This window comes from Triticum aestivum, chromosome 7A (genome assembly GCF_018294505.1).
Source record: "Triticum aestivum cultivar Chinese Spring chromosome 7A, IWGSC CS RefSeq v2.1, whole genome shotgun sequence".
Classification (NCBI taxonomy): Eukaryota; Viridiplantae; Streptophyta; class Magnoliopsida; order Poales; family Poaceae; genus Triticum; species Triticum aestivum.
Window position 1 is genome coordinate 701,944,526 of NC_057812.1, and position 24,133 is coordinate 701,968,658.

Consider the following 24,133-nt stretch of genomic DNA (forward strand, 5'->3'; position numbering starts at 1 on the left):
CCCCACTCGCTGTGCCTTGCGAGTGTGTCCATGTATAAGGGAGGTGCTTGTTTGTTTTTCATGTGCGAGTCTCGGCGTTTTGGTGAAGCTGTGCGAGGGTTTGGTCGGTTGCTGGTTCTACATCCCACCTCTATGGGCTCCGCCTCCAACCGACCAGTTGGTCCGTTGGGTGCTGAGAAATCTTAGGGGGTAGGGATGGACCCAGCGACGACACTGCCACAACCTTTGCAAATACTCTAGCGACCAGCACTGTCAGTGGCGGAGCTTTACCAATAAATATTGGAACCTCGTCAGCATCATCATCTTGGTCGCTGTCTCATTCCCCTTTGTACTCTTTGGTTCGCAGGATTCTAGAAATATGGGAATATGAAAGTCACAGGAATATGTGATAGGATCCTCCAAAATTCCTTTGAATCAAAGAGGCCTCAAACTTGCTGGTGCTGGTGGTGGTGATGCTGGTGCAAGCTCCTCTCTCTCTCTCTCTACTGCGAAGTTCCTGTGAACTTACTTGGATCAAAGAGGCCCTAAGCTGTCACACTTCTTGTTTGTGAATGGTGCATGGCTTTATGATTAACCTCAGTTTCTGGTTGCTGAACTGTGTCGTGCTGAATGGACTTTCCATTTTGGCAAGTCTGCTGGAGTTGCTCTTAGCTGGCGCGGGGCTATGATGATTGATTATGGCTGATATAAGCATGCTCTTGAGCAATCGAGGCACTTTTCGGGTATTAAGTTGGATACCCCCTTGTTTCTTTGAGCCGTTTTGATCATGCGCTTATTTTAGTGTCTCTGTCCTTGGATGGTCATTTCTTATGAGTGATAACCAGGACAGTCTCACCATTGTAAGAACAGATTGATCTGGTGATGGAGACACTAGGGAAAGGGTCATATGATCGAGCAAAGGCGAATCTGAGCCCATTCAAATGCAGTTCTGGTCTCAAGCACAGTGTGCTATGTTGTTGCTGTTCTGTATTTGTATTTAGCGCCTCTTTGGTTTGCAGGAATTTAAGAACACAACAACAACAAAGCCTTTAGTCCCAAACAAGTTGGGGTAGGCTAGAGGTGAAACCCATAAAGATCTCGCAACTAACTCATGGTTCTTGCACATGGATAGCAAGCTTCCACGCACCCTTGTCCATGGCTAGTTCTCTGGTGATACTCCAGTCCTTGAGATCTCTCTTTAGGGATTCCTGTCATGTCAAGTTTGGTCTACCCTGACCTCTCTTGACATTATCAACACGCTTTAGCCGTTCGCTATGCATTGGCGCTTTTGGAGGCCTGCGCTGAATATTCCCAAACCATATCAGACGATGTTGGACAAGCTTCATTGAAGGAAAAAAAAATGCAGGATATTGCATTGTTAGGGTATCTCCAACCCTGACCCCCAAAGTTCTGTCAGCAAATGTCTGCGGACATGTCCTGACGTGTCCGCGGACAGCCGGCTGGGCGGAGGGCATTCTTGCTAGGGCGATGATGATTGACCGTGGCTGAAATAAGTGTGCCTTTGAGCAATCAAGGCACCTGTGGGTTTCAAGTTGGATCTTCCCTCTTGTCTCTAGAATCCTTTTTGATCCTGTGATACTTATTGTTCTGTCCTTGGACGGTCATTCTTGTTGAGTGATAACCAGGGCAGCTCCACTCTATAAACAGATTGATCTGGTGATAAGAGATGACGGGGGTAGGTTATATGATCGAGGAAAGGCGAATCTGAGCCCACTGCAATGAACCCTAAACCCTTTTTATTTGTATTTAAAGGTGTTGCTTATTCTCAAGTGTTTATAGCAGTCTCGTGCAAAGATTTCTTCCCTCTCATACCTTTATTGCATATAAGTTGTTCTTGATCTTTTATTGTTTGTTGTTGCTCCTTAATTTAATCTAGTTAAGGGTAAGCTGCACTTTGCTATACTTGAAAGACTCGCTCCCAGCAAGTTATCATTTGAATGGCTTGTTTTAATTCGTTGTGACACTATTACTTCTATTTTTCCGGAAGTTTCCCGATGCAGCTATTTGTTCTTACTCAATCCGTTTCTAAATATAAGTCTTTTTAGAGATTTCAAATTTTCAATACAAACTAAATACTGATGTATATAGACATATTTTAGAGTGTAAATTCACTCATTTTGCTCTCTATGTAGTCCCTTATTGACATATCTAAAAAGACTTATATTTACGACCGGAGGGAGCACATGCTAAAATTATAATGCTACAGAATTTTTTCTAGTTTGTTTTTTTGAGAGAGAATGCTGTATTGTTCATGTAAGGAGTGACCGAAGCATGTCTCATGTTGCTGTCTGTATCTATAAGCAATTTTCCGACTGCTGTGATTAAGTTGCTGGGATAATCCGAGCCATCGAGTGGACATTTCTCTGAAGCTTTCCCCAATTCTGTCTGTCACCACTGCATTTTTTGGATCACGCACCAGACTAAATGTAGTGAACTTCGAAGGATGTGTGTTTTGGTAGCTTCTTAACTTGTTTCCTTGCTAAGTAAGCCTTCGGGGTTATTCTGTTTTGTTGCTGCCTTCTTTATACATATAGTTTTGGTCTTTTGCATCACTTTGTCTTGCACTCTTCCGAGCAAGCTTATAACAGTGATGACTTTGTCCATTTAGTCATAGCAACTATTTGAATTATCAAAATTTGCTACCATTTGGTTACCACCAGATGTTTGTCTGTTGACAAAACATGGTCCAGGAAGGCATTTTGTCTGCTATGTTTTTTGAAATAGAATTCTGATTCAGGGCTATGATGATTGACCATTGCTGATATAAGCATGCTCTCGAGCAATCGAGTAAGCTTTGGGTATAAGTTGGATCCTCCCTTGTCTCTTGGAGCCGTTTCAACCACAACAAGAATTATGGAACGGAGGGAGTATATATTTTCTGTGGCTCTGTCCTTGGAAGGTCATTTTGATCAGTGATAACCAGGGCAGCTCCACAGTATAAACGGGTTGATCTGGTGGTAAGAGATGATGGGGGTAGGTTATATGATCTGAGCCCCTCAAATGCAATTCTAGTGCTCCTTCAGCATAATGTGCTACGTTGTTTGTCTTTTCTTATTTGTATTTGAAGGTGTCGCTTTTTATGCTCCTGTTTTTATAGCTGTTCTGTGTATATATTTCTTCCCTCGTACCTTTATTGTGCAAGATGTTCTTGCTCTTTTTTGTTTCGTTCTTGCATCTATCTGCACTATAGTACGTGAAGTATCAACCAAAAAAAATTGGTCTTTGATGCTACATATTCAGTTAATTTTGTTCCCACTGTGCAACTTAAATGTATTGTCATTGCCCCCAGCACATTATACTTTGTGGTTTGCACACATGCATGGCAAAATACTCCAAATCTGATGTGGTGTAATGATGCTCTATCATGTATTTTAAAAGCATGCCTTGGGGCAAGCTTCTATATCACCACCCTTCTCCACAGAAGCATGTTCAAATCATAAGCTAGTGTTGGTGGTGCTGTAATTCGTATGGTCAACCAGATAATCAGTGCAACATGCTCGTCATGTGTTTGGATGCAACTGAGAGTGCATATGCACATTAGATACTGTGAATAAAAGGTTGTGTGCTTGGCCAGTAATTTTAATATGTGAGGCCTTCATTGGCTATGTATAATATAATGTTCTCTTGCCATGTATGTGTTGAGTGTTGGATAACAAAATGATAATGTTAAGTGAAATTCTTCAATATCAAATGAACTCTTTGTACAGATTTTTTTAGTTCTATTGGATTTCCCATAATAGTTTGCATACAGGTCTACCATTGTGTCTCTTCATGAATGCGGTACTACTAAGCAAGCCTGAGAAGCCTTTGTAATAGTTTGTGTAATTGAGCAGTTTCTTTCTTTCAACTGCCATAATGTGTGCAATTTCATCTTGATTCTAAAGTACATGTTTCCTTTCTACTTGAAGTTAGATGTAGGTCAGTAGGCATCAGGATGATTGCATAGCCCAATATTCTCCCTTGTTACATAATTTTGCAAGCTATTGGTGACCACAAATTATTACGGGTTCTGTATGCCAAACAATGCTCTCTGTTTAATGCAAAATATATTGTTTGTAGGCACTATTTGGTTTTGCTTGACATTGATTTTGGTGGTTTGCATTTAAGTTAAAATGCAGGCAGTGGTTGTTCTTTATTGTTTGGTAATTTAATTTTTCTCTTCTGTTAGTTATACTTGTTCTTTATTGTTTGGGATTTTGTTGCTTTCAGGAGATAGCTTCTTCTCGCTTGCTTCTTCAGACTTGTAATCCATGATCATTTTGCTGCTTTCAGTAGGTAGCATATTCTTTATTCTTTTGGGGTAATTCTGTGTTGTTGCTGCCTTCTTTTTACATATAGTTTTGCATCGCTTTGCTTTGCACTCTTCCTGGCATGCTTATAACAGAGACCTTTGTCCATTAGACATAGTAACTGTTCGAATTATCAAAATTCGCTGCCATTTGCTCACCACCAGAAGTTTATCTGTTCACAAAACATGGTCCAGGAAGGCATTTTTTCTGCTATGTTTTTTGAAATAGAATTCTGATTTGGGGCAATGATGATTGACCATTGCTGATATAAGCATGCTCTCGAGCAATCGAGTAAGCTGTGCGTATTCAGTTTGATCCTCCCTCGTCTCGTGGAGCCATTTCAACCATGATAAGAATTATGGAACGGAGGGAGTACTAAGAGTAACTCTAGCAGATTTGCTATATTTTTGGTGGCTCTGTCCTTGGAAGGTCATTTTGATGAGTGATAACCAGGGCAGCTCCACACTATAAACGGGTTGATCTGGTGATAAGAGATGATTGGGGTAGGTTATATGATCAAGCAAAGGCGAATCTGAGGCCCCTCAAATGCAATTCTAGTGCTCTTTCAGCATAATGTGCTGCACTGTTTCTCTTTTTTTTATCTGTATTTGAAGGTGTCGCTTATTTATGCAATTGTGTTTATAGCTGTCCTGTGTATGTATTTCTTCCCTCTCATACCTTTATTGCGTAAGTTGTTCTTGCCCTTTTTTTTCATCTGTCTGCACTATAGTACATCAAGTATTAGGCAAGAAAAATTTGTACTTTGATGCTACATATTCAGTTAGTTTTGTTCCCACTGTTCAACTTAAATGGATTGTCGTGGCCCCCGGCACACTATACTTTGTGGTTGCATACATGCACAGCAAAATACTCCAAATCTAATGTGGTCTAATGATGCTCTATCATGTATTTTAATAAGCATGCCTTAGATCAAGCTTCTATATCACAGCCCTTCTCCACAGAAGCAAGTTCAAGTCGGTGGTGCTGTAATTCGTATGCTTGTCATATTCCTTTTGGATGCAATTGAGAGTGCATATGCACATTAAATGCTGTGAATCAAAGCTTGCGTGCCTCGTCAGTAATTTTGATATGTGAGCCCTCGATTGGCTATGTATAATATGTTGTTCTCTCGCCATGTATGTGTTGAGTGTTGGTTAACAAAATGATAATGTTCAGTGAAAATTTTCAATATCAAACAAATTTGTTGTACCGAGTTTGTTAGTTCTATTGAATTTCCCATGAGAGTTTGTATGCCGGTATACCATTGTGTCTCTTCATGAATGCGGTCCTGCTGAGCAAGCCTGAGAAGCCCTTGTACTAATAGTTTGTGTATTTGAGCAGTTTCGCCCTTTCAACTGCGATGATGTGTGCAATTCCATCTTGATTCTAAAGTAGAGTTCCTTTCTACTTGAAGTTAAATCGAGGTCAGTAGGCATCAGGAGGATTACATAGCCCAATATCCTCCCTTGTCACATAATTTTGCAAGCAATTGGTGACCACAAATTATTACGGGTTCTGTATGCCAAACAATGCTCTGTTTAATGCAAAATATTTTTTTGTATTGTATTGTACTGCTATTGCACAAGATTTCTGGTTCCTCCTAACTATGAGGCACTATTTGGTTATGCTTGACGGTAATTTTGGCGCTTTATTTCAACTAGAATGCACGCAGGACATGTTTGGTCATTTGATATTTTTCTTCTCTCCTACGGCTACTTGTTCTTTATTTGTTTCTAATCATTTTGCTGCTCTCAAGAGATGCTTACCATATTCTCGCTTGGTTCATCAGTGACCTCATCCATTTGGTTTGGTGTCAAAAGAGAAAGGGCCTCCCAACCAAGTTTCATGTTCATCTTATTGGCTCTAGCTGTGATCTTGTAGATATTGCTGCATGTGGAACATATTTTAGCGTTTCCTAAGTTGGGTTCTAGAGTGGTTGCACTCTGTTATACCAAGGTAGACTTGCTGGCTTGTTTTTAAATGGTTGTCATACCAGCATTGTTTTCTCCCAGCAAATTACCAGCTGCAGCATTTTGTTCTTACATGTGACAGAGAACCGAGGATGTTGCATGTTGCTGTCTGTAACCATAAGCAATTTTTTGGCTGCTGTGACTCTGATTGAGTTGCTGGGTTTAGCTGAGCCACTGAGGTCTGAGGTGATATTTTGACTGCTGTTACTGTTGCCTCGAGTGCCAGTTTGGGCGTTCGACGCCTACGGTCTGTTCGAAGTGCTACGGTTTTGTTGTGTTACCCCGTGACAGGTTTCTTCAATGTTAAGCATCATTTAGCATGCTCTTGTTTTCTCAAACCGTTTGTCTCCATCTCTTCGACCTGGTTTGAATAATTATACACTTTTGGTTGTACGTGTGCAGGGCTGCATGCAGGCTGGCTGGGAGTGTGTACGCTCTCGCACACCCGCGCCTTCTTAAATCCCAGACCACATCGGCAGTGACGCCGGCGAGCTGCAGGGAGTGACGGGCAGAAATGGCGGCCTCCTCCCACTCCGCCGTCATCTTGGTGCTGCTGTTCCTCCTCCTCGTCGTGGCGTTCGTGCCCGCACCGGCAGCAGCAGTGAGCCCCTCCAAGCGCCCCACCCATCAGCCTCCCTCTTTCCCTGCCGGAATCTCTACCCTGCGGCAGCTGGCTGCAAGCTCGAGCAGCGGGTACGCCACTGCGGCGAAGCCGTTCACGGCGCAGTACTTCCTGCAGGAGCTGGACCACTTCACCTTCACGCCCAACTCCTCCCGCGTCTTCTCCCAGAAGTACCTCCTCAACGACACCTTCTGGCGGCGGAAGCCCACCGTCGGGCCGCTGTTTGTGTACATGGGCGGCGAGGCCAACATTGAGTGGTTGGCCACCACCACCGGCTTCATGTTCGACATCGCGCCAGAGTTCGGGGCTCTCATCGTCTTCATCGAGGTAACCATCTTTTGCCACATCCTCCGCCATGGCTGATACTTTCAGCTAATCATCATGTCATCGGTGGCCACGCCTTGGTCCAAATTTTGGTCGTGATGCACACCATCTTCTTTCTAATTAAGCATATTAATAATATAATTATTAAGAGGTAAACGGGCTAACAAATGCATCTATATAGACTGAGTAATCTGTTCCCTTGATTATGCATTAGAATACAATCTTAATGATCAAAATCAAAAAGAATAATAATAATAATATATGTGCATCACAGCCACTCGTGATGGATCGGCGCTCCGGGTCGGGTGCAGTCCGATTGAAACAAAGAGAGCAGTCCTGATGACATCACTGCCGATGTCAGCACTCAGGCAATTAAACAAAGATTGACTGGAATTTCACATTCAAGAATATGACTCTAGATCGATTGAGACACAAACAATTATTTTCTGTTAGTTGGATCAAGAGCAAAAGTTCCTGCAAAAAAAAAAGAGAAAGAGCAAATGTATCAACTAAATATTTTCCATCCGTAGTCCACAAAGTTCATAGATGTAAATGATTCTATACAAAGAGCAGAATTCTGATTATAAATATCAGCTTAAAACTAAACTGTGGAATAAAAATGAACATGGAGAAAAAAAAACATGCATGGGTAACTCTGATGGTGACCCGGAATGGCTGCGGCCCTCTGAACCCTGATTTATGGAACAGCACGGGAAACTCAATGCAAAGAGTGCAACTATGCCTGCAGAAGTTTGCAAACGAGAAGACTTGAAAGGCCGCAGCCTCCATCATCATGCTCACCTGCTGGGAAATATGGAGGGAGAGAAATGGCTGTATTTTCAAGGGGAAAACTGCATCATCTGAAGATATTCTCAGACGGGTCACGCAATCACTAGAACTCTGGAGCATTGCTGGGCCAAAAAATTTAGAGTGCCTTCTCGGGCCCCCTACTGGGAGAATTTAGTCTCTTTCTTTCCTTCGGCCTTAGGGTAGGGTGTTGACAAAAACTCTGTATTTCATTTTAACTTCTCTCCTCTGCTAAATCAATGAAATGCCAGCAGGTGCTGAATCTTTCAAAAAAAGTTACTTAAATGTGTGAACATGGAGTAAACAATAACATGGGTATGACATAGTCCAGGTGGGTGTTCTTGAATTGTTGTCATGTGAAGTTCACGGTGGCGGGAAGTGATGATCATGTGAAAGCACAAGGCACGTCCGACAAAGGGTAATTAGAATAAGTAGTCACTTCCAAAGTGTACATGTGAAATATCATACGATGGAAACATAATTGTATTGTGGCCGTAACAAATCATATCAAATACACTTCATCTTGTTAAAAATATAGGGCGTTAACTAGCCCAATTCAGGTTTTGATAAGAAATTAAGATAATAACATGCCGACTATGTTATACTCCCTCCGCTCCTAAATATAAGTCTTTTTAGTCATTTCATATGGACTATAACATACGGATGTATGTAGACATATTTTAAAGTGTAGATTCACTCATTTTGCTTCGTATGTAGTCACTTGTTGGAATCTCTAAAAAGACTTATATTTGGGAACGGAGGGAGTAGAAAGCAAACTAGTATAATTGGATTTGTAATATACTCCCTCCGTAAAGAAATATAAGTGATCTAAACGTTCTTATATTTCTTTACAGAGGGAGTAAATCTCTTTTCTTCACTTATCATTTGATTATCTTTATCTTAACTGCAAATGAAATATTGATTATATAGTTTAAATTTGGAAAATGTGTGCCTTGTGTTTGTTACGGAGGGACTATGCAATAAGTTATTTTGGTCATGCTAAAAACATGAGTCATACTTAAATGGTCAATGAGAGAGAGAGAGAGAGAGAGAGAGAGAGAGAGAGAGAGAGAGAGAGAGAGAGAGAGAGAGGGAGAGGGAGTCACGCAATCACTAGAACTCTAGAGCATTGCTGGGCCAAAAAGTTTAGAGTGCCTTCTTGGGCCCCCTACCGTGAGAATTTAGTCTCTTTCTTTCCTTCGGCCTTAGGGCAGAGTGTTGACAAAAACTCTGTATTTCATTTTAAATTCTTTCCTCTGCTAAATCAATGAAATGCCAGCAGGTGCTGAATCTTTCAAAAAAGTTACTTAAATGTGTGAACATGGAGTAAACAATAACATGGGTATGACATAGTCCAGGTGGGTGTTCTTGAATTGTTGTCATGTGAAATTCACAGTGGCGGGAAGTGATGATCATGTGAAAGCACAAGGCACGTCCAACAAAGGGTAATTAGAATAAGTAATCACTTCCAAAGTGTACATGTGAAATATCGTACGATGGAAACATAATTGTATTGTGGCCGTAACAAATCATATCAAATACACTTCATCTTGTTAAAAATATAGGGCATTAACTAGCCCAATTCAGGTTTTGATAAGAAATTAAGATAATAACATGCCGACTATGTTATACTCCCTCCGTTCCTAAATATAAGTCTTTTTAGACATTTCATATGGACTATAACATACGGATATATGTAGAGATATTTTAAAGTGTAGATTCACTCATTTTGCTTCGTATGTAGTCACTTGTTGGAATCTCTAAAAAGACTTATATTTGGGAACGGAGGGAGTAGAAAGCAAAGTAGTATAATTGGATTTGTAATATACTCCCTCCGTAAAGAAATATAAGTGATCTAAACGTTCTTATACTTCTTTACAGAGGGAGTAAATCTCTTTTCTTCACTTATCATTTGATTATCTTTATCTTAACTGCAAATGAAATATTGATTATATAGTTTAAATTTGGAAAATGTGTGCCTTGTGTGTGTTACGGAGGGACTATGCAATAAGTTATTTTGGTCATGCTAAAAACATGAGTCATACTTACATGGTTAATGAGAGAGAGAGAGAGAGAGGGAGAGGGAGAGGGAGAGGGGGAGGGGGAGGGGGAGAGGGAGAGGGAGAGTGAATTTGAGATATTGACAAATTTTATCTTTTGCGGTACAATAAATATGAGTGTCGGTGATGAGATTGCATATCCACTCCTCTTACCCACGTGATCTAGGCCTACTTTGTCATCGATAATCATATTTCCATACTTCGGCAAGTGAAATAAGCAAAAGAACATGGGCACAATCTGAAATAACAAATTAAGTGACTGAGGGAGATCGCATTAGAAAAATATCATGTCTAAATACTTGAACGGCGCTAAAAAAATACAAATTAGTGCAAGCAACATCGACACGATCAAATATCATGTGGTTTACCATGTAATAAGTCATGTACACACATTCGATAATAAGAATTGACGGATCGATGAGCGTTTGGATGACTATTGGAAATGAAATAAGTGATTTTTTTGTATTTGTATAGGTTAGAAAGAAAAGTTCATGTCAAGTACTTAAAAGTCATTTTAGTTGTGTTAAACAGTAGAATTTAGTGCAACTATGGAAATCAGCAAAAGCTAAGTTATGACGCATATACCATGGACACAATTAGAAAGACAAGGTAACGTTCATGCCTACAAGGTATGCAAGAGTTGGTAGCTAGAGAGATAATATAGATAATGTTTTCACAATTATCGTTAAATATGAGCACAATACATTAGTAATAGACTAAGGCGTGCATGTGTGGAAGCATGTCGATGCATGTCATATCCCTAATTGAACCTAACTGCAATATCACTAACGACGAGAAAGGGGAGAAAAAAGGCCCAATGATATTATGTTTCGATTATTTCTTATTTGAAGCTCCTCTTCATCTAATGTGGTGTTAATTTTTGGTGTCTAATTTCTCAAGGCCAATGAACCAGATTGAAATAAGCAAACATGCTATTACCAAAACTTAACAACGGGCGACAAATCTACCCATGCAAATGCATGGGTCATTCCGCTAGTTGGTACTTAAGCTTCATTAATGGTATTAAATACTACCAATATTCACTTGTTCAAGTTGCAACTTGTTTGAAATTTGTGTGTGGGAGTGCAGCATCGGTTCTACGGGGAGTCAAAGCCGTTCGGGAATGACTCATACAAGTCAACTGACATGCTGGGCTACCTGACGTCCACACAGGCGCTCGCTGACTTTGCCATCCTCATCACCAGTCTCAAGCAGAACATGTCCATTGTTGATGCCCCCGTCGTCGTCTTCGGCGGCTCTTACGGCGGCAGTAAGTCCATCACTAACATGTTTCCTTATTATGTCCGTTCATGCATTAGTATGAATCTCCTTCTTAAGTTTATTATTATTTTTAGGAGTGGTTGTCGCCTCTTGACTCGTTTTGTTTTAAAGAAATCACTTGGATTGGGGTGGGGAGGGAGGAAGATCCCCACATGTATATTACCCATAATAATTTAAGGGCAAGAATTACAGGGTCACGACGATGCGTGAAGAGAGGTAGTCCCGCCAAGACAATGCAATAACATTACCAACTGGCTCCTTAAACTGCCGAGATCAAATATTTGAAATCCAAAAGATGTTTATAATGGTAGCTACACACCAAGGAGGTCATTGTTTCTGAAAACCTTGCTGTTACCGAAGTCCCAAATCTTTCAAAGTATAAACAACAAGATTTCTACCCAGACGTCGTTATCTAGGTGAGCTGGAGTAGGGGAGCACCAAAGATCCTACACCACGTGGTAGGGATGATGCTGAGGTGACTCCAAATCCGCATGGAGCTCAGAGAGTTGATGAAGATGTGGTGGGCGTCCTAGGAAGCAAATGTGCATTGAGGGCAGGAGCCGGTGGAGGAGATGTTTGTGGAATAGATTTCCTCTGGTATCCAAACATCCACGACAAAGAGTAGCTAGCCACCTTGATCTTGTTGGGGTCTCAGAAGAGCCATATGAGATCAGCGTGATCATATCCCCATACTCATGATTGAGAAGGTTGTAGACAACATGGAGAGACAAGTCATTAGAGTAACAAAGACAAAGCGGGCTATTCTTTCGAAGCAACATTGGCGAGACCATTTCGTAGATTCACATGCAACCCGAGGTGACTCCAAATCCGCATGGAGCTCGGAGAGTTGATGAAGATGTGGTGGGTGTCCTAGGAAGCAAATGTGCATTGAGGGCACGAGCCAGTGGAGGAGATGTTTGTGGAATAGATTTCCTTTGGTATCCAGACATCCACGACAAAGAGTAGCTAGCCGAAGACCTTGATCTTGTTGGGGTCTCGGAAGAGCCATATCAGATCAGCGTGATCATATCCCCATACTCATGATTGAGAAGGTTGTAGACAACACAAGGGAGAAGTCATTAGACTAACAAAGACAAAGCGGGCAATTCTTTCGAAGCAACATTGGCGAGGCCATTTCATAGATTCGCATGCAACCCATCTTGCATGGTCCCATAGACTAGGATTTTGGTTCGATTGAGTGGGTGTGAAGGCTGGGAATGTGGTGACTAGGGGTTGCTGTAAGAGCCAGGTGTCAAGCCAAACAAAAGTGGTGGAGTTGTTGTTTCTCAAACAAAAGAGAGTTGTTGTAGTTGTGGTAGCTTTATTTTTTTTGTGAAGAAGGGTCTAGATATATTATAAAAGTTCACCAATAGTACAAAGCACTGCAGTCGTTGCCGTTGAACCCATGAATCGGCTGAAGCGCCTGACACCATATGTCGCTGCGAAGAGCGTGAGGGGAGAAACCCCAACCTCACCACTCCAAGGAGACGACAATAATCTACATAGGAACTCTGTCGAATCTGCCCTGATGGCTAGGTTAGATAGGAAGAATGTTCGATAGACGTGACCGATGGTGTGATCGGTAGCTTTGTGTAGATCAAGATGAGCTAATATACACTAATGTTGTCATGTGGATATTACAAAATAAAACTAATGATGTCTTATGGTCTATGGCTTTGGCTGTTGGTTCTAGTGTTGGCTTCATGGTTCAGGTTAAAGTATCCCCATGTCGCCATGGGAGCCGTGGCGTCCTCTGCACCCATCCTGCACTTCGATGACATCACCCCGTGGTCAAGCTTCCATGACACCGTCTCACAGGACTTCAAGGTAATTTTCTATACCTAAATAACTAGTCGTCACTACTCTCTCCTTCCATCTATATAGGGCCTAATGCGTTTTCCAAGGCTAAATTTGACCAAATATTAGAGCAATAATATGACATGCACCCGCAAATAAAATAAAATAATATATGACATGCAACTTACACAAAGCACAACCTTCAATGATATAATTTTCACATTGTGCATGTCATGTACTATTAATCTTGTCAATAGTCAAAGGCGGTCTTAAAAAACCGCATTAGGCCCTATATAGAAGGAGGGAGTAACTATTTTAAAAACATGCAGCTATGCTATTGGTACCTCATCATCCTAATAAGTTCTAGAAATTAATTGCATGCATGTGTCCTTCGCACCAAGTTTTGTTCCCCACATTTATGCGGACTTCTTTTTTGAATTCCCTACTCGTAACTGAGTGCACGTATGATGCAATCAAGATATACAATATTATAATTAAAATACGCATATTGATACAACAAAATTTCATGGAAATATATTGCAACCAATTCCTGCGGCAATGTGCGGGGTTTCATCTAGTATAATTAATTACCACTCCGTAATAACAAGAAAAAGAAATAAGTTGGCCTAATAATTTCTGGATAAAGGGCCCACTGTCACCGGTCAAATTATTGGTCTTCAGAATGCACGGCAGGTCGACATTAACTCGTACGTCCGTCTTCTGCAAACTGATTGATGATGATGATGATGACGCATCCGTTGCTAATAACCCTAAACCCAAACCCTATATTTAGGGCTTAGGGTTTAGGGTTTAGGTCTTGATTATGAGTTCGTCATGGCTATTCACTTGTTGATTAGCTTGGTTGCGATGCTCAACTGCATCAAGGGACTATTTTTTCAAACCATGACTGCACGTGAACTAAATAAATACTACCGCTGTTCCTAAATATAAGTTAGGGTTTAGGGTTTAGTGATGACGATGACGCATCCGTTGCTAATAACGTAGGGACAGGATATATAACATGGAAATGGAATGATGAGTAACTTGCTAGTGACATCTTTGTCTGATTGGTGCTTGATTAGTCCTTCTCCCCAGATCAAGTTTCCATGAAAACCCAGGTGTTTAATCAGCTGATTGTAATCCAACTAGTTTTGCAGTCCGAGAGCCTGAATTGCTTCAGTGTCATCAAGGCAGTCTGGGATGTGCTAGATAAAAGGGGATCCAACGACACTGGGCTCTTGGAGCTCAGCAAAACCTTCAGGGCCTGCAAGTAAGCTTTGCCTAACACAATTACTCAATCTTTTCATGAAGGGAGATTTTTTTTTCTCCTTTATAACTTATTGATATAGAGAGAAAAACAAGAGATTAAGACTACAAGTGTTCTTTTCTATCCGTAAAGTGCAAGTAAAGTAAACAAATAGTCAAACCTTGTAGCAAGAAATACATGGAAAAAAGGACTTGCAGCCCCAAAGAAGGTACATTAAGTTCAATGATAAATGGACGGACATGTAAATCTAATTTTGCCAAGCTAACTGGAGTGGTGAACTAATGAAGGATTTCATACTTTGAGCGAATCGACAACAATGACACCGGTTCATGGCGTTGCTTTATCCTTTGAATCTTAGGACCGTGCAGTTCATTTATTCGCTGAGCAGCTGGCTACGGACAGCGTTCATCCACACAGCCGTGATGGACTATCCAACCCCAGCAAATTTCTTGACGAATCTGCCTGCTTACCCAGTCAGGGAGGTTAGCCACTTTTAACCTAATTTACAACTATTATTCTCGCCGTCATTACATCAAATGAATGAGAGTAACATGAGTTTCAGAGTTACCAAACTGAGTCATGCAAAAAGAGGAACTGTTATTTTTACTCCTGCTTTGCATGTAATTCTCCTGACATTTCTGCAGATGTGCAAGATCATTGATTCTTTTCCTGCGGGAGCCGACGTCATCGACAAGGCTTTCGCTGCGGCGAGCATGTACTACAATTACACAGGCGACCAGAAATGCTTCCAGGTGGAGGGTGGCGATGATGACCCTCATGGCTTCAAAGGATGGGGCTGGCAGGTACAAGCCTGACTCACATACATGAAGACTGAACTACTGATAACACATGAAGACTGAGATGATCATATATGTGTTTTCTGAAACAAACTCTTGTGCAGGCCTGCACAGAGATGGTCATGCCGATGACGGTGTCGAACGAGAGCATGTTCCCACCATCCAGCTTCAGTTACGAGAAGACGTCCGAGAACTGCCTCGCGGGCTACAAAGTTCTTCCGAGGATGCACTGGATCACTTCTGAATATGGTGGCCATGTAAGTTTTTGTTCAGATTTTTAGTGTTTGTATACGACCGTCAGTAGCAGCATTTCTTTGGGTGGCATGTGCTCACCTGGTACTGCATTGCACAACCCACTACAGAAAATTGACAAGGTTCTCAAGAGGTTTGGGAGCAACATCATCTTCTCCAATGGGATGCGAGACCCGTGGAGTGGAGGCGGGTAGGAGTAAAAGATTTCTCACCATCTGATCTATTCATGTTGATAGTTTCTACCATTTAGGTAGCAATTTTACCATAGTAAACAATAGTAACAGTCTTCCTTCCGAACTGCTACCAGGGTACTCAAGAACATATCATCCAGCATCATTGCTCTTGTCACGGAGAAAGGTAAACTTGAAGTTGTAGAAAATATGTAAGGTCAAAAGTATTCTGAACTTACTTACGAGTGGCTACTTCTTGTGGCGATGTTCAGGGGCCCATCATTTGGACCTCAGATCTGCAACCAAGGATGATCCAGACTGGATTGTAGAACAAAGGAGACAGGAAGTTGAGATCATACATGGATGGATAGACCAGTATAACAAGGACATTGCACAGATGTAGCAGTAAGGAGGCGCCATTAATTTTCACGGTCATGGAAAATAAATGTGGCTACATGGAAAATGTAAGGACTTTGCTTCCTCCTACAGGGCAATAAGCACAAAAACTTAAGATAGTGCATCAGTGCAACTTCAAATTCAACAAGACACCAGAAATTCTTGAACTTAAGCAGTCATACACGGGTCATGAATGCAGAGGTTCTCTTTTTCTACTTCTAGAACTGTTGCGTTGAACACTGAATTTATGACCCCATAAAATAAGACCAGCTTAAAAGGTAAAGCTATATCGATGGAAGCACCTAACCCTGCTTCTAACTTTTTTCTACAATACGCATAACATTCGTATCATTGCATTAGAAGAAGTGGCAAAGATGCCGGGTACAACGCCTTTCGTTCATTACAACGCCAATCTCTAGGACTAGCAGCCACCCACCACGTACACCACCACACCCACTACAAAACATGCCACACCTAGTCCAGCCTCATGCTAATGACAATGAGACAAGCCATAGAGCATCAAGGCGTGTCACAACCAACGCCAAAGATCTCTACAACAAAACCAAGACTCGAGGACAACACAGACCAACGCACCCCCACCCATTGCGCCATGAGAAAGTTGGCAAGTGGAAGGCAGGGTGTGAATGGACCTAGAAGAGGCGTCGTTGAGAGAGCGTTGGCAATGGTGTACATTGCACCCTGGAGACCCACGCCTAGAGCAGTAGGCGACACTGATTCAAGCCACACCCTCGTGACACCTCGAGCAACAAGGCGACCCCTTCAAGAAGGGAACGGCGTCAAGATGCCGCCGCCGCCCTGCTTCTAACTGAACTACGGCAATTTGCACAACTTCATGGATACAATATGCAACATCAACAGTCAGTCAACACACATGCAGAAACATCTCTCTCAAAATACATGAAAGCATCATCTCGAGAGAAATCCAACATTGGTAAGAAGTTTGATTTATACACATGACCAACTCAGCAGATTCATATGCTAAGTCTGAAAAGTCTAGAGATAGTGTCAAATAACCATAAAGACGGGTATATAGTTTTTTTTTCAATTGTTGAGGGAGGCTCCCTGCGTGAATATGATCTTTTTGTATAAATGATCCGGCTTATAAGGAAACAAAATCAAAAACATAAACAGAGCGACCTTTTTTATTAGAAAAAAAAATCTCGGATCTGGAGCCGTCACTCTGACTTCCCCGCTCGCACGCCAGCCACAACTCCAGTGCGACTCGGTCGCCTTGTAGCCCTTGCTACATCACAGGACCGCCCTTGCCAGGCTGGAAAAGAATATGTATGTTTTGATCTGGTTGATCGATTCTATGCACTGTGCTCTATGTTTAGGAGGACCCTATTGCAAAGTGGATGACATGGATTTGTAAGGCTATATATATGTATGAGTACATATATACAGATACATACATGTGCCTACTTTCACATGTAAAATATTAATAGTTATCTTCCAATCACACATTCTTACTTTGAGATGTCTAATAATGATATTAGTGGAGCAATGTCCTATTACGACAACTAGATTGAACTCCTTGGTCTTTCGGGGAACCGTCACTCCCCTCGTGTAACCTTATAAATATTGTTCATGACTTTACTATTTGGACTGCTAGATTTAGGAGTACTACTCAGAAGGTTGGTGTCATGTCGTGGCGCCAATAGCTCTCCTTGCACGCTAGCATAATTCTATAAAGAGAAAAAATCATCATAGGTCAGAAAATTTGAGCCGGCTGACACTTAAGTACCACTACTTCAAAATACCCGAACTACAGTCCATATACTTGCGCAGAGGGTTCACTTTGGTCCGTATATACGAATTGAGCTACGTATTCGCAGACTTGGCCGAGTCAGCCGTTGCCAGCTATGCTTTGACCGCCACATGTGCAGCACCTGGTCGGGGTGGGGTGGGGGGGCTTAATACTAGTAGTTTGGGTTTTTTTGCAAATGCGCCAACACCTAGCCATTAAACGCCCCGCACCTGGTCGGACCGCACCCGGTCGCACCCTCCCGCACCCTCTTTGCTCCCTCCCGCACCTTCTCTTCTCCCGCACCCTCTCTGCTCGTCGTCGCTGCCGAGGTAGTGCGTTTGCTCGTCGGCGTCGACGACGGCTCCATGAGCACGTCGTCGGACGCCGAGCCGCCGCCGTCCGCGCCGTTCGGGAGGGGCCTGCGTGACGTGCCTCTTGCTCCTTCGCGTCGTCGTGATGATGCCTCGCCGCTCCTGTACGGTACGTCGCCGTCGCCAGCAGCTCCGTTGATCGATCTATGCAATTTAGCTCCCGTAAAGAGTTCTTGGCCGCATCAATTGCGCGTACGAGCTAGGGTTTGGCCGTTCGTTCAACTCTCTGACGGATTGGGTGTGGGGTGGTAGGGTTTTAGCAGTTTCTTGAAGATCTTTGTGGCAGGCCAAAAATAGGGCTGCGTCATGGGGGGTTTGCAGTAGATGGCCATGTTTGCAGAGATCTGGAGTGGTTAAGGTTCTTTCTCCCCCCAATTTTTATCGGTCCAGGGGTCTAGGGTTTAAGCAGTAAAGTTTGCTTTTAGTGTCAGAGTGTTAATTGGACCAAAAATTGTTGTAATTTGCAATTACATTGTGTCAGATTTACCAAAGATGGTTGCTTTTCGACCTGTAAGATCATACATTTGTTAATTGGAGCCATGAATCTCTGTTTTTCTTTCTGAAAAAGTAAAAAAGTCTGAATGTCTGAACTGTAGTCTGAAATGTCTGAACCTCTCTGTAGTCTGAAATGTCTGAACTTTTTCAACTTGATTGTTTTGCAGGACCCTTAAGCAACCACTTCTCTGTTGAGGTCATACATGGTGGCTACTTTCTGTGTGCTGGCAAGCATAGGGATTATCACAAAGGTCACTCCATTTGGTATGATTACTGTGACATAGATAATTGGACACCTAATGTTGTTGCCAGTCTAGTGGAGGAAATTGGATATGAGTTTGAGGGCAGGATCAGGGCTTATTGGTGTGTTCCTGGATTGACAGTGTATAAGAATGGATTAAGAGAGATCAAGATAGGGGACAACACTATGACAGAAAACATGAAGGATTGTGTTCTAAATGGCAACCACTTCCAACAGATAGTTCTTGATCATGATGAGAGCATGAGATCATATGTTTCTGTTGTTCAAGTCCACTCTGATGATGAGGATCCTCCAATTGTCAGGCTCAGTGGCATTAGGCCAAAGAAGGAGAATGCACACCAGCAGCAAGCAGAGCAGACACAACATCAGCAAGAGGAGCAGGCTCAGCTCACCATAGTGGAACAGGAGCAGGCTGAGCTCCCTCAAGTGGAACAGGAGCTGCCTCAGCATGATCAAGAGCATGAGCAAGATGAAGCAGAGTCAGAAAGTGTAGCAGAGTCAGAAAAAGATGATTTCATACCAAGTCCACCCCAGCCTGGAACTACTTACCTTTCATCTCAGTTTGGGTTTAGGGCAAGGAAATCCTGTAGGTTTTTGAACATGGATGCAGCAGACACAGTTGGTTGTTCAGTAGTGCAGGATTCATATGAAGATTACATTCCACAAATTGTTGATTCAGACATTGATCTGCAGGATGATGATGACTTGTTTGACAAACATGTTGATTGTGAGAAGGGCAAAGGACCAACAGTCCAAGAAGAAGTTGATGATCCTACTGAAGATGTGGATATTTGTCTGCCATCCTCTGATGAAGATAAGGTGAAGCTGAATTTCAAAAGTTTTAGAGAGGAAGACCTGACTAAACCACAATTTCAAATTGGCCAGACCTTTGGATCTGTTGAGTTCCTGAGGAAAGCTATCAAAGAGTACAGCTGTCAGGAGAGAGTTGACATTAAATGCCCTAGAAATGATAGGAAAAGACTGAATGCCATTTGTGAAGATGGGTGCCCTTGGACCTTGTCTGCATCATTTGATGGGAGAATCAACTGCTTCATGATCAAGAAATACAACCCAAAGCATACATGCATAAAGAAATGGTGTGTTGAGTCATTCACTGCTCCTTTCATGGCTGGAAAATATCTTGATTCTTTCAGAGCAGATGAAAACATGAATATGAAATTTTTTGCAAGGGTGGTTCAGAAAGATTGGAACATGACAGCAACAAGAAGCAAGCTTAGAAGGGCTAAGAGGTTAGTGAAGAAAGTTATTGAAGGAGATGAGTTGGAGTAGTACAATAGCATGTGGGATTATGCACAAGAATTCAGAAGATCAAACCCAGAGAGTTCTTTCTATGTGGGTGTCAGTAATGGCATATTTGCAAGTTGTTATTTCTCTCTTGATGCCTGCAAAAGGGGTTTCATGCAAGCTTGTAGGCCTGTCATTTGTTTGGATGGATGCCACCTGAAGACAAAGTATGGAGGTGTTATGCTGTGTGCTGTTGGCATGGATCCTAATGACTGCATTTACCCTATAGCTTTTGCAGTTGTTGAGGTAGAGAACACTGACACATGAAAATGGTTTCTGTCAAATCTAAAGAGTGACTTGGGAATTGTAAACACAGACCCATGGACTATAATGTCAGACAAGCAAAAGGGCCTGATCAAGGGAGTGAGGCAGCACTTTCCTGATGCAGAGCACAGACACTGTGTTAGGCATATATGGTAGACTTTTCAGCAAACACACAAAGGAGATGTTCTTAAAAACTAGTTATGGAAGTGCGCAAGGAGCACAACACCTGAACCGTGGGCTGCAAGCATGGAGGAAATTAAGGTCATAAGCCTAGAAGCATACAAGTGGCTTGAGCAGCTACCACCCAACACTTGGGTTAGGGGTTTCCAAAGAGAATTGGTCAAGTGTGATATCCTTCTGAACAACAATTGTGAGGTTTCCAACAAATATATTCTTGAGGCTAGGGAGATGCATCTCAGATCAATGATTGACAAGATCAAAACACAGCTCATGGTCAGGTTCTACAACAAAAGAAAAGAGGCAGAGTCTTGGCCTGGCTCAATATGCCGAAAAATTAGGAAAAGAATTGAGAAGAACATAGAGCTGTCAGCTACATGCATGGTTTCAGGGGCTGGTGATGGCATCTTTCAGGTTGACAACAGGAACATGACATACATTGTTGACATGAAGGAATAAAGCTATACATGCAAAAGGTGGGGTCTTAGTGGAGTTCCATGTCACCATGCAATTGCATGCTGCAGACATGAGAGGATTGATCCTGAGAGTTTGGTGCACTCCTGTTACAGTATAGAAGCATTCAAGCTAGCATACAAACCCATTATCAAGCCTTGCAGAGATAGGAGTGAGTGGCAGAAGATGAATGACTGTGAGATCAAGCCACCTGTCTATGAAAAAAAGTAGGGATGCCTTCAAACAAGAGTAGGAGAAAGCAGCCTTATGAGATTGAAAAGAAAGATGGAACCAAGGTGATGAGCAGATATGGAATCACAATAACATGTTCCTACTGCCATGAAACAGGCCACAACATCAAAGGATGTAATCAAAGAAAGGTTGGCATTTTGCCAAATCTAGCAGAGAGAACAACAAGAAGGGGTCCAAGGGCCATTCCTGATGATGTGTCAGATGATGAAATTGTTTTGGCACAAGAAGATGATGGCCAAGGTACACAGGAGGAGGTTTAGGTCACACAAGAGGATGGTCAACTTACACAGGAGGAGGTCCATGTTGATGGCCAAGTTACACATGAGGAGGCCCATGTTGATGGCCATGATACACATGAGGAGGTCATTGTCACACAAGATGATGAGGTCATTGTCACACAAGATGATGGAGCAGATACACCAGTTGTTGTTCAGGCAAATTCTCCACTTTTGTCCCTTAATTTTGACCTTTTTTGTCCAGTCATTTTTGTTGTACTGATGTTATCATGTGATGTTTGTTTTGTACAGGTGCAAGACTTTGGATTTACAATGCTTCATAGGATGCAACAAACCAGACCTGTTCCTAGAGAAGAAACTGAAACCATTTTGCCAGATTCTTCATTCATCTCAAATGCAGCCAGTTCTCACACTGCAGCACAGACAACAACAGCTACAAATGAAGGCAACCTGACCATGAAGTTGCTGAAGATGAAGAGAGACAAAGAAAGACAGATGGCAGCCAGGAGAGATGCAACACTTGAGGCCATGAATGAGATGGCAGATAAGAAAGCAGAGGAGGCAGAAGCAAAAAGGCAAGAAATTGCAAGGAGGAAAGCAGAGTCTTCACAAAGAAGAAGAAGAGTAGCACAAGAGAAGAAAGCTTTGGAATCTGCAGCAAGGCAGGAAGCTGCAGCAGCAAGAAAAGCTGCATTGCAAGAAGAGAAGGAGGCCAGAGCCCTTGAAGCAATGGCAGCTAAAGCAGAGGCAGCACTGAAGAGAAAAGAAGATCAAGAAGCAAAGAGAGCTATGGCAGCACTGAGGAGAAAAGAAGATCAAGAAGCAAGGAAGAAACAGCAAGAAGAGGCCAAAAGATTAAGAGCTGAGCAGAGGAAGCAGGTAGGACCAAGTGGACATGTTCCCAAGAAGCTGAAGAGAGTGAACATGTTTGATGAGTTTAGATGATTCAGTGCTTTTGCACTTGTATTTTTTTGGCAAAAAACTTCAATGAGACTCTTTGAAACTGTTGGAGTTGGGATGATTCAGTGCTTTTGCACTTGTAATATTTTGGCAAAAACTACAATGAGACTCTTTGAACTGTTGGAAATGTGAAGATTCAGTGCAGTTGCACTTGTACTCATTCAGTGGCTTCATACTGCCATTCAAAATGAAAACTGTTGGAGTTCAAAATGAAAACCGTTGGAGTTCGGTGGCTTTATTCAGTTAATTTAATTTGAAAACTGCATCAAAATTAGTTGGAGTTCATTGCTTTATTCACTGTTGGAGAATAGATAATTAACTGTGTAAAATTAAAAAAATTAAAACAAAAAAGGTTGGCCTGGGTGTCGAACCCAAGACATGTGGTGTGATAAACTGTGTGCAATGCCAGTGTGATAGGAACGATGCTTTGCTTAAGTGTTACTTGACAACCTACTTATTATTCTTCCACTCCCCTCCAACCTACTTAACTGAATTTTTATAGTTCACTGAATTCAAAGTTAACTGATTTTTTATAGTTGTCTGAATGTAGTTTGCAAAGATATCTGAATTTAGTTTGAAAAGCTAACTGATTTTTTTACAGTTAACTAAATCTTAACAGTTGTCTGAATTTAGTTAAGAGAGAATTCAGTTAAGACAAAGATTCAGACAAAAATTCAGTTAAGATTCAAAACCTTAGCAGCTACTTCTTTTGGAATTATTGCCTTATATAGCAACAATACAATTTTGGATTGTTGCCTTATATAGCAACAAGACTGCATCAACACCATTATATACCAACAAAACACTTTTGGATTACTGCCACTTATATAGCATCAACACATTTCAACACATATATATAGCATGAGATCTCATATAGCATCACAGCTAGTTCAACACTTATATAGCCAGTTCAACAGACAGAAATTACAAATAACTTATGTGCTTAATATACAAGCACACCTAACATACTGCTATTTATAACTTATATGCTGAAAATCTGGATATTTCAGCATACCTAACTACATCTTCTTCATGCCTGCTACTGCATCTTCTTCATCTTCAGTTCTTCATCTTTTGGAGGCGCTCCAAGCGGTGAACCTCCATGTTAGCTGCCACCTTCCTCTTCTTCTTCCTCTCTGGCTACGCTGTGACATCCTGTGCTTGCAGGGCCAAGACCACCTCCACCTCCTACTTGATGATGTCAGGAACATCGGGAAGCAGCTCGATGTCAATGGGGCGGTGCTTGTCACCCTCCCTGGCGACCGGCGCCACCATCGGGACCTACGGGCGCTGCCACATTGACCTCCGGCTCGTCGTCAAAGAGCACAATCACCTCCGGCTCCTCCCAGCCAGTCGACCAGGACGAGTCGGCGGCGTAGCCAGAGTCATCGTCGGATCCGGAGTCGTACTCTGAGTCAAATGAGATGTACTCAGAGACGTCGTTGCGCCTGAGGTAGTCGGGCTGGTAGTGGTCCCAGTAGGCAGTGTTGATAGGTGCGGGGACGGCCAGGTCGACGTTGTCGACGCGCTCCGTTCGCGAGCCAACGCGCAACGGATC

At 42.2% G+C, this 24,133-nt stretch overlaps 1 protein-coding gene across 1 annotated transcript; it reads left to right on the forward strand.

The window, feature by feature from the left end:
• Positions 1-7: 7 nt before the first annotated feature.
• Positions 8-16,212, forward strand: LOC123149479 (lysosomal Pro-X carboxypeptidase-like). Its single transcript, XM_044569133.1, has 10 exons — positions 8-7,208; positions 11,162-11,342; positions 13,047-13,180; positions 14,308-14,420; positions 14,776-14,899; positions 15,062-15,220; positions 15,319-15,471; positions 15,577-15,656; positions 15,774-15,823; positions 15,909-16,212. Exons 1-10 carry the CDS (start codon positions 6,774-6,776, stop codon positions 16,037-16,039), a joined length of 1,560 nt encoding a protein of 519 aa, XP_044425068.1. The 5' UTR covers positions 8-6,773; the 3' UTR covers positions 16,040-16,212.
• The last annotated feature ends 7,921 nt before the right edge of the window (positions 16,213-24,133 follow it).